This window comes from Cyanistes caeruleus, chromosome 7 (genome assembly GCF_971803275.1).
Source record: "Cyanistes caeruleus chromosome 7, bCyaCae1.hap1.1, whole genome shotgun sequence".
Classification (NCBI taxonomy): Eukaryota; Metazoa; Chordata; class Aves; order Passeriformes; family Paridae; genus Cyanistes; species Cyanistes caeruleus.
In genome coordinates this window covers 3,209,187-3,220,349 of record NC_141707.1, presented here as the reverse complement: position 1 = coordinate 3,220,349, position 11,163 = coordinate 3,209,187, and the positions used below count along the sequence as shown (strand labels likewise).

At 52.6% G+C, this 11,163-nt stretch overlaps 1 protein-coding gene across 1 annotated transcript; it reads right to left on the bottom strand.

The window, feature by feature from the left end:
* Positions 1 to 325: 325 nt before the first annotated feature.
* Positions 326 to 4,537, bottom strand: ARL4C (ARF like GTPase 4C). The gene has a single exon (XM_086897742.1). It carries the CDS (start codon positions 3,542 to 3,544, stop codon positions 2,966 to 2,968), a length of 579 nt encoding a protein of 192 aa, XP_086753868.1. The 5' UTR covers positions 3,545 to 4,537; the 3' UTR covers positions 326 to 2,965.
* Between the last annotated feature and the right edge of the window lie 6,626 nt (positions 4,538 to 11,163).

The following is an 11,163-nucleotide window of genomic DNA, read 5'->3' as shown; positions in this document are numbered from 1 at the left end:
CGCTCCCCTAACATGGATTTAAAATCAGAGGAGGTGGTGGAACAAAATCCTCCCCCCCACCAAAAAGTATCCTCCTTTCTCCCAAGACAGCTGCAGAGATGCAGAGACATTAAGTGACCTGCAAAGGAGCTCAGATTTCATTAACCAGGAAATTATGGATGTCCCCCATGTCCTAGCAGGCTGCCACGTGACAGACCCATGACACTGGATCCTCAGCAGGTCACTTCTCTGTCCCCTTGTCCTCTCTCCTTGGGGAGGCAGCAGGAACCTCCCTCAATCCACGCAAAACGCAGCACTGATACCGAGAAATGAGCAGAACACTGAATTTTGGTTGTTTTTTTGTTTTTGTTTTTGTTTTTTTTTATCAGGCCCTTTCATTGTATAAATAATTTATTTCAGTTCACAGCATTATGTCTGCATCTTTAAAAAAAAAAAAAAACAGAAAAAGAAAAAAAGGAAAGACGGGAGGAAGAGAGAGTGACGGACAAAGGCGAGGGCAGGACACGGGCAGCGGGATATCGCGATGGGAACACAGCAAACGGACCTGGGGGAACGAGACCTGCCAAAATAACCCAGGTCATTCTAATTCTCTAATCTGAGAAGATGCACAACCTTGCAAAGAGCCCAGACAGCTCCCCTTGGGAGCTGCTCTGCTGAGGGCCCTCTTCTTGCAGCCCACCGAGGGCGACACTCGTCGGCACATGGGGTACGGGGTAAAACCGGGTGGTGGCGGAACGGAAACACCACGGAAGCCGGGAGCTACTCGTTGGAAAAGTCTTTTTAATTATTGCAGAAAGCAGAGTGGCTGGCAAAGGCACGGGCACAGCATCCCACCCGGCCCAGCCAATCTTCCAGCATCTCTCCAAGGGGATGCTCAGCTGGAAGCGCCCAGGAAGGACCCAGCTCTGCAAAAAGAGCCTTTTCCAATGCTGGCATTTGCTAAACCGAGACCAGCCAGGAGGTTAAAAAAAAAAATAACCCCCCACTAACATCCTGCACGTGTCATTCCTAAAACCCTCTGGAGCTGCTGGGGTCAACACAGCTTTTACACTTCAAACGGGTCGCTCTCCCAGAAAAGGGTTAATACATGTGGCTTCTGTGGCATCAAAAATAAATAATTCTTTTCTCTCTCTCGACAGCAAGTACCAAAGTGTTGGAGGTGAAGACAAAGCAGGGAAACCCGAGGAAGCGGGAAGAGAACCACCTGAACGGATGGGACCAGCCCACACAAGTCGGGACTCGCGCCGGGAACTGAAACCCCGCAAGAGGAGAAGAAACTACTCGGCTGCAACATTTGTTCCCTAACAAACCCGCCCCCAAAAAATGCTGTTTGGAAGGTGCTCGTCGCTGCAAGGGGCAGGATCAACTCCCCAAAACCCGAAGGGCATTTTGCTTTTGGCTGCATGGTGCTTTCCCCTTGGCCGCTCTGGGAAGGGGTTTGCAAACGAGAAATCTGGTGCAAAATCACCAGAAAATCCTGCCTGCCTCCAAATTCAGGATATTTGTCCCCTGAGGGCTGCCTGCTTCAGCTCTGTGGGAAGCCAGGACCCTGGAGAGCCAGATCCAGCTGAAACACAGACAGCAAGTGGATTTTGGTGGCCAGCCCCATGCAGGTACCAAAATGTTCACCTGCAGGAGGAGGCGGCCAGGCCCGACCTTGCCCGGGTGCTCAGGCTGCTCTGCAGGCAGAGCTTGCCCATGTGGCTACCGGGGAAAGCGAGGGGCTTTTCATTGGCTTTGAATCTTTATTAAAAACCTACCACAAATTCCCCCATGCCTCTTCGCCCCCTGCCATTTTCCCTTTCCAGCAGAGATTTTTTTTTGCAGGCTCTGGCCACCTCTGTTTGTCCATCCATCCATCCTGCCCTGCCATGACCCACCACCCCCTCCTCCCTCGACTTGGCCTCCTGCCCCACTGCAGAGCAGCACAGTGGCCAGAACCCCAAACTCTGCCTTTTTTTGTGGGGGTTTTACCAATTAACCCTTAGTTTGGATCACCTCCAAAGCCGCACCTGGGAGCAGCCTGAGCACGGGGACCGTGCACACCTGCGGGGAGCTTTGGTGCACAAGGTGACACCACCGAGCCTTTGAGAAATGGGGGTGCATCACAACCCACCCCCAATGCTTCCAGCAGCGTTCACCCCAAACCCTTGGGTATTTTTTTTTTCCTTCTTTCACCCTTTTTTTGAGCCAAGAGCTTAAAGCTCTGCCCCATTCAGCAGCTGCTCAGCACCCCAGTGTCGCATCCTCCCCCCCCCTCCCCCCCAAAGGCTGCCCGTCCTTGCTCTGCACCCTAAAACACGGGCCAGGGTGGGTGTGGATGTCCCCTTACCCATCACACCCACCCCTCCAAGACATTTTCTGCAGGTCCAAACCCCCCCTCCAAGCTTTCAACACCTCTTCCCACCGCCACCCGCGGGGGAGGAATCCAGGGATGCGGGGATGCAGGGATAAGGGCTGCAAGCCCCCTCCCCGCTGACCTTGCCGAGCCACGGTGAATCCGCACCCCCCGCCCCAAAATGCATGTGGGGGGCCGGCAACGACGCCCCCCGCCCCAAAATGCCCACGTTAAAGATCCAGAATCACGCTGGGCTCCGCTCGAACGCACTTCAACAGGGTCCTGCCCTGTTGGTTCCCCGGCACACAAAGGCTCGGTGGTCCCGGAGGATGGAGAGGGGGGATTCATCCCGTTTTTCCATGTTTCCAGCCCAAAGGAGTCCGGATCAGACCCTCAGGAGCACGGGGCGGTGGGAGAGGGGAGCTCCGGGATCTGGGCTCGGCTGGCGGGAGCCGCTTTGTTATCACCACTATTGTCTGTCCTTTGGGGAAGGGGGAAAAAAAAATAAGAGGGAAAAAAAATAAAAAATAAAAAAAGAACGATTAAACCCAAAAGAATCGCTTTGGTTCTGTCTCCCCCTCGGTTCCTTTGTCTGCTCCCCCATCCCTCCCCGCCTCGGCTGGGCTTCTACCGCTTCTTCTTCTGCTTGAGGGACTTCCTGCGCTTGAGGATCATCTCGTAGAGCTTGTCCATGCCCTCCGTCAGCCCCTCGCCGATGATGGCGCAGGCGGGCTGGATGTGGTAGGTGGTGGAAGGGGTCAGCTCGTGGAGGGCCAGCTGCTTCTCGATCTCGGCCACCGGCAGCGATTTGGGCAGGTCCTGCTTGTTGGCGATGACCAGCAGCGGGGTGCCCTGGTTTTCCGCGAACTTGGTCACCTTGTGCAGCTCCGTTTTGGCTTCCTCCAGCCGGTCCACGTCCACTGAGTCCACCACGTAGATGATGCCATCGGTGCAGCGGCTGTAGGACTTCCAGAGCGGGCGCAGCTTCTCCTGGCCGCCCACGTCCCAGAAGTGGCAGCTGATGCCCTTGGCAGTCCCGTTGCTGAGCCGGATCTTCTCCGTGTTGAAGCCGATGGTGGGCACGGTGTTGACGAACTCGTTGAACTTGAGGCGGTAGAGCACCGTGGTCTTGCCCGCCGAATCCAGGCCCAGCATGACGATGTGCAGGGACTGGAAGGCGGAGATGTTGGAGGAGATGTTCCCCATGGCCACGGCTCACGGCCGCGCTCACAGCCCCGCGCCCATCCCCGCGCCGCCGGCCCGCAGCGGGGGCACGGCTCGGGGCGGCGGAGGGAGCCGGGATCGGAGAGCCGGGATCAGCGATCAGAGAGCCGGGATCAGGGATCCAGGAACAGGGATCCAGGAACAGGGAGCCGGGATCGGGAACACGCAGCGCGGCTCCACGCGGCGGCAGCGCGCCGGGACTGCCGACCCCCGCCCCGCCCGGCAGGAGGAGGAGGAGGAGGAGGAGGGAAAGGAGGAGGAGGAAGAGAAAGAGGAGGAGAAGAAGAGGAGGAGGAGGAGGGGCCGCGCCGCCGCCTTCCTCCCGCTCCGCCCCGAGTCCTGCCCGGATCAGCCCTGCCTGCACCGCCCCTGGCCGAGCTTCACCTGGCCCTGGCTGGGATCCTGCTCCTCGGGAGCTCCCGGGAGCGCCATCCCCTTCTGCTGGAAGCTTGGTTATCCCTGTGTTTGTGACCGACCGCAGCAAGCAGGAAAAAAACCCTTAAAAACAGTAACCAAGCCAAGGTGTGGCTGCTCCTGGATCCCTGGAAGTGTCCCAAGGCCAGGCTGGACGGGGCTTGGGCAGCCTGGGATGATGGAAGGTGTCCCGGCCCGTGGCAGAGCGCGGAGACAGATTTTTTTTCAGGTCCCTTCCAACCCAAACCATTGTGGGTTTCTGGGATTATTCATTGCATTTGAGGCACCAGGAGGGACTTTCCACCGCAGCAGAAGCTGTTCAGGCACAGCTCTTGAGGGACACCTGGCACCAGAGATGGTTGGAACTGGAAAGCAGCAGAACATCTGTGTCCCCTGCAGCTGGCACAGCATCCCAAAGCAGAGAGATGCCACGAGGGGAAAACCTCACCTGTGCTGGATCTAGGGCAGGGCTGGCACTAAGGTTGATCACCGCTGTTAATGCCTTTTTGGGTCTCATATTTTGTAAAGTTTTTGGGGTTTTTTTGTGAGTGCCCTCAACCCCTGTTAAAGCTCCTGAGGTCTCCAGGGCTGGATTGCTGAGCCATGGAACTTCTGTCCCAGTTATTCACAGAAGGGACCTTAAAGATCCACTTCCAACTAAAGAACCAATTCCATGCCCCTGCCACGGGCAGGGACACCTTCCATTATCCCAGGCTGCTCCAAGCCCTGTCCAACCTGACCTTGAACACTTCCAGGCAGCCACAGCTTTTCTGGGAAAAACCTGAGCCAGAGCTGTTACTTTTATCTCTGCTCTTGCTCCAGAGCCAAAAAGCAGCAGCAGGCTGGTTTTGCTACAATATTACCCATTGCCTCTTTCACAGCAATTTTACAGTTTATATATTTTATATATTTATTTGTATATTATTTATAATTATATATTTATATATATAGTATATAAATATAAGTATATAAATATGTTTAATATATTTATCCTTTATATTTATATAATTATATTATATAAATATATAAAAATATATTTAATATATTTATCCTTTATATATATATTTTATCTATATATTTATCTATAGATATTATTTTTACCCATAAATATATAATATACAATATACAATATATAATATATAATCTATAATATATAATATATTATAGATTATAGATTATAGATTATAATTATATATAATATATAATATATAATAGGATTTAATAAATTTATATATAGTATATTATTTATATATTTATATCAATAAAATAAATTTAATAATTTTGTATTAAATTAAAATAATATTATTTTATCAAATAAAAAATAAATTAAAATATATACATATTTTGCAGTCTTTTGCATTGTAAAATAAATATCGACTTTATGCAACAGCTTAGCCAGAAAGCCCCAGAGAAAGGAGTGCACTGCAGAAGACAGATACTGCTTTTAATTTAAGATGCTTTCACCCCTCAGTGTGCAGTGAGGATTTGTCGGGCTGGAGTGGGATCATTCCTCACGTTCGTATTTCCTCCCGAGGATGCTTTGTGTGGAGTTAAGGCTATCTATTAGCACATGCCATCATTAAAATGCAGGCAGCTTGCTTTTGCGGCCCTCAGAGGTGACACTGGGCACGGTTTTGTGGCAATCACCATGTGGTGACAGCCGGAAAATAAAGCAGGGAACTCTGTGCCCGGCATCATGCAGGTGGGAGAAACCCTCCTTGGCACGAGTGAGGCGGCACTGCCAATCCAAAATCCAGCCACAGGCACTGGATGGGCTGGAAAATGGAAATATTTTGTGCAGCAGGGCTGTCCCAGAGTGATCTTTGAGCTCAGGCTTCGCTCTGCCACCACGCCGAAGAAATGAGGTTCCGAGAGCACGTGGAGAAAGCTGTAAGTGATCACCTGACTCCAGGAGCCGGAGCATTAAAGAAGAATATTTTAAAATAAGCCAGAAAGAGAAGAACAGGGTCATGTCTGTGAGTGGCGGATCCGGCACTGGCACCGCTCTCATCTCTTCTGCCTGAATCGCTCCAGCAAAAGCTTCCTTAAAGGCTGCTGTGAAGGATAATCCCAAAGCCAGGCCATCCCGGGCTGCTCCCAGAATTAGTGGCTGATCTGTGTGCAATAGGGCTGGGATTTAGCGATTTCCCTTCGGGCTGTGAGCCCGAGCTCGGGGCCGGGAGTGCAGGAGATGCTGTTTCAGCCAGGCAGCGCTCCCCAGGGAATTCTCCTTCCTTCCCTCCCTCTCTCCCTCCCTCTTCCCTTATCCCGCTGCTGGAGACGGCTTGGAGCCTCAAGAAAAGCCACACAGGCCACCAAAATTCCTTTCCCCGCCATCCAAAGTCTAATGGGGAGTTTTCCCTCCTTTGTTTCCACGCCGGTTCTAAATAAAGGCGAGATTAGATAGCCAGGCTGATCAAACCTGGGGATGTTCTCCAAACCGGCCTCAGATGAGACAATCCCGAGGGGATGGACATAAACGGGAGCGTCTCTGCTGTGAATTATGCTGCGGCTAATGCCAGCTATCCATAAAATAAGCCGGTGAAACCTCGGCGGAATATTAAACGCAGAAATTACAGCGTTAATCGCAGCTGAGAGGAGTCTGCCAAGTCCATTCGGTGGCGAATTTAGGGAGAGGAAACCCATCTTTTCCATAAAGCACCCCGCCTCTCGCTGCTTTTTCTCCCCCATGGCCGCCCTTCCCCTTCTATCAAGGTTAAGCAGCCAAGGTTAAAGGCAGCATTAGCATCTAAATGTGCGGCTGAGGATGTGACAAAGGGACCGCTGCTGGTTCCCAACATTTCGCTCAGGCGCGCCAAGGCTGTCGCTGCCATAGTAACTGTTTTCAGACACGGCAATTATTTCTTCCCAGATTTCCCCCATCCCATCTCCCTTCCCCCAGCTCATCCTGGGCTTCCAACTATCCTTCTTTTAATTTTTTTTTTATTATTATTTTTTTTCTTTTTTTTCCGGGGGTGAGGGAGCTATAAAGGGTCCCGGAGCTGAGGGAGGGATGCTCCCCGCGCTTCCACGGCCGCGCAGGGATTATCCCTAATAGTGATTTTTAATCTGCATCCAATTAGCCCTTCATCACCCGGGCAAAGCGAAACCTGGGAGCAGCAGCTTCTGCCGGAGCTTTCTCGTGAGCCGGAGAGGGGGGGAAATGGGTTTGCAGGGAGCATCCCAACTCTTGGAGCACGCAGGATCCTCTCTCCCTCCCCCGCTCCTTCCTTTCCTTCTTTGTGGCATCACTTGTCCCGATCTGCTGCTGTTCAAGGCAGACACCAGCCCAAACAAAGCGAACAGGCCGGGGCTGTAATTAGGGCTGTCCCCATTCCTGGGGATAATTAATGGCATCTAATGCCTGGGATGCGGGAGCAGCGCTTGAGCTGCGGCGCTTCTGGAGGAGGACAAGGCAGGGGATTGGGGTCTCCAGCTGCTCTGTGGGGCTCCTCCTCTCTTCTCCCAGAGTTTCAGGGATCAGCTCTGTCCAAGGAGCTGCGTTCCCGGGACAGAGCGAGCTGGGAGAGGCAGCAGTGGGAAATATCGTGTAGGGAACGCCCATCCCAGATTTCGAGCCCTGATGGAGGGGGAAAGACCTTGGGGAGGTTTTGTCGTGGTCAGCATCCTCTCTTTCTTCCCTTTCCAAGGATTTCCCACTCGCTGGGTAAGGAGACCGGGTGCTGTGGGGATCATTTAAGGGCTGAGGAGCCTGGGATTCCCATGGAATATTCACTCCCAGGGAAAAGGGCATGGCGGATTTAACGGGACTCTTTCCTGCTGGGAAAGGCGGTGTTGGATTCCGCAGGGCTGGGGGGACACAGGCGGGCACCTCCCTGAAAGGGTTAATGGGGGAGAGCAGGGGAAGGAGGAGAGACAGACGGACACATTTAACCCCAGGTGATCCCTCTGAGCGCTCCCTTCACACCTCCGCACAAGTTTCTGCAGTGGTTTCTGGAGACAGCCTCCCCTGGGTGTTTTCCTGTGCTTTGTCTCACCCTGCAGCCTTCAACCCTGCTCTGGGAGCTCCCCTCCATCCCCACCCGCTCCTTCCCAGAGCTCCTGGGATAAACACCAAGGTCTGGTGGCTCAGAGGCGTCTCCAGGTGCTCCTGGGTGGATGGAGGATGGAAGGATGTGTGGAGAAAGGGCTGGAGGGATGATAAAAGCAGCGTGGATAAAATCCACAGAGCTCCTAATGCAGGAGTGGGAAATAATCCGTTCATCTGCAGCACAACAGCAGCTCAGCTCCTTTTCGTGACCTCACATGCCTCCTCAGGCCAAGCAAAGTCCTCCAAGGAGCAGCACGGAGCTGACTTTTACAGCTTCGGCCCCAGGAAACACCAAAACAGCCGCACACCTAGGGGGAATGAACTCTTCCTCCGAACGAATTGGTGTCAAAAAAGCCTTTCCAAGGCAGCCCAAAAGCCAGGTAGTCCAGCAGCCAGGAGTGGAGGCAGCTGGGGGAGTACAGAACCAGGACAGGCATGTATTAGAAGGGTTTTTTTTAGTATTATTTTTATTTTTTTTTTTTAATTTCATGAATTCACATCCATGCTGCAGCTTTACAAGCTTTTATCCTTCTCAGCATCCTGGGGCAGAATGCCGTGACTCTCTGATTTTTGCTGGATAAAGAGGTGTGAAATCAGCCTGGAAATGTCCACTGTAAACCAAGCACAGCCTCGCAGTTAACCCATGGCTGTGATTTTCACCAGAAATCTCTTTTCTTGTGCTTTCCTTTCACTGCAGCCCCAACTCTGCCTGTCCCTTTTCCCTTCACCAAGCCATGAAATTGGGCAGGAGGAACAAACCGTGTGTGTGACTGGAGCAGGCAGGGACAGAGCTCCTGTGATTTGCAGAGATGTCGGGAGTGGATTTGGCACCGCCGCTGCTGCTGAGGGCACCGGGAGGGGACACGGAGCTGCCTCACGCTCCAGGTCCAGCCAAACCACGGTTCTGGTTCTCCCCTAAACACCTGTGCTCAGGTTTGGATGTCCTAACCAGCTCATTGAACAAAATCCTGTGGTGTGGAGAGTGAGGACAGCAGGATTTCCTCCTGCGAGCGTTGCAGGGGTTGCGGTGTCGGCAGCTTTTTGGGTTTATCTGCTGCATCTGGGACTCCACGCTCCCCAAATCCCTGCTGCCCTCAGAAGGGTGCCAAGGAACCACAGAGTCTTTTAGGCTGGAAAAGATTTCTAAGATCATTGAGTTCAACCATGACAGGTTGAAATCCTTCCCCATGAGGATGGGGAGCCCCTGGTTCCCTGGAAGTGTCCAAGGCCAGGTTGGACACTGGAGCAGCCTGGGATAGTGGAAGGTGTTCCGTGTGGATCAAGATGTTTTTTCAGGTCTCTTCCAACCCAAACCATTCTTAAAACCATCTCGTTCCACCCCCTGCCACGGGCAGAGACACCTCCCGCTGTCCCAGGTTGCTCCAAGTCTCATCCCACCTGGCCCCGCCTTCATTCCTGTCCTGAACAATTCTGGATGATAATTGCTCCTTCCTACCGTGGCAAAATCCCTGACCGAAGCAGTCTTGCCTGGGGAAGGAGTCAGCCACGCAGATTTCACCCTATAATTTTTCTGTGACACTCTGTCCCAAGCCAAAAAAAAGAATAAAAAAAATAAATAAAAAAAAGAAGGAAAGTGGATTAGCCCTGCTGTCAGTGATAAGCAGAGGAGACTTAGAAAAACCCTCATTTTCCCAGCACCCATTCCCAGGGCAGTAAATCTTCCTTCCAAGCTGCAAGCACTGCAGAGAGAGAGGGAAAGCACAAGGCTGGTGGAGATTTAGGGCTCATGAATCACCCGGGGCTCGCCAGCATCTCAAATTGCCTCCTCAGGTGATTTGCACCACAAATTTCTGCTTAGCCCCCCAAAATGTCAGAGCACTTTATTTGCTGCCTGTCCTTTTTTTTATTATTTCTTGGCTGATGGGTTGGATTTTATTTTTTCTGCCTTAAAGGAGCTGCTCCATGGGGGGAGCAGAGGGGTGAAATCCTGCTCTTTGGCAGGTTCAGGGTTGTTTGCAGCTACTTTGCTCAGCTGGGGTCTGATTTAGGGGGGGAAAAATGCACCAGGACCAAAGAGAAAGTCAGCTCTCAGCTTCTAATCTACATCTGACCAATGCAAGGAATCCCCAAATTCCTTCTTTAGCAACAGCTTGAGGAAAAAGAAAGCCTTGAAGGAGGAAGGATGAGGCTTGTCCAGGGCTGGCTGGGGACAGGGAGAATCCCTGCTGTCCCCAGGGTGCTGTGGGCAGTGTCCCGGGGGTGGGACAGCTCAATTACAAGCTTTCAGAGCAGTTATTTACCCAGCTGGGGAGGGGAAGGGTTATCCCCCTGCAGGCAGAGGGGATCTGGTATCCTGGCTCAGCCAGGTGGGAGGGAAGGGCTGCCTGATCCTTGCTTTCCTCAGAGAAGCAGAGCTGTGACTGGAGCATCAAATATTGGCCAAACCTTGTCCCAGTACATCCCAGTGCCTAAAGAGGCTCCAAGAAAGCTGGAGATGGACTTTGGGTTTGTGAGAAAGTCCTGGAGTGAGAGGATAAGGGGCAATGGCTTCCCAGTGCCACAGGGCAGGGATAGATGGGATATTGGGAAGGAATTCCTCCATGTGAGGTTTGGGAAACCCTGCCACCAGAGAAGCTGTGGCTGCCCCTGGATCCCTGGAATTGTTCAAATGATGAATTGTTCAGATGGGATAGTGGAAGGTGTCCCTGTTCCCGGCTGCACATCCCTGCCTGCTGGGCAGGGGAAGGAATCTGAGCTACAAGCTGCCCTCTTTTGGCCTTTTGTGTTGTCAGAAGTTTCTCTGGCTGGCTGCAGTGCATTAAGGGCTGGAGCAGGAATTTCTTTAAAGCATCCTGCACTTCACCACCCGGGGGCAAACTCCTCCAAGGGCACAGCTGCCGGGTGTTTTTCCCATGGGGTATTCCCAAGGAGGAGGGGACAGGCCGTGCTTGTGCTCCCTGGCCAGGGAAGGGTTTGAAAAGCGACCCCTCTCCCTGCGATCCGTGTCTCCCTGGAATGAATTCTCCCTTGGGATGTTCCCCACGTGTCAGGCAGGCAGCAGTGCTGGCCACCCCTGTGGCAGTCACACCTCCCAGGGGTGTCACCCGTGGCCACAAATCACCACCAAAGGGACTTTGATACCAAACAAATTCCCCGTGGTGCAGAAACCTCCCCC

Bases quoted from the DNA above. Each gene is read 5' to 3' on its own strand.
- ARL4C (XM_086897742.1), bottom strand. From the start codon at position 3,544: ATGGGGAACATCTCCTCCAACATCTCCGCCTTCCAGTCCCTGCACATC.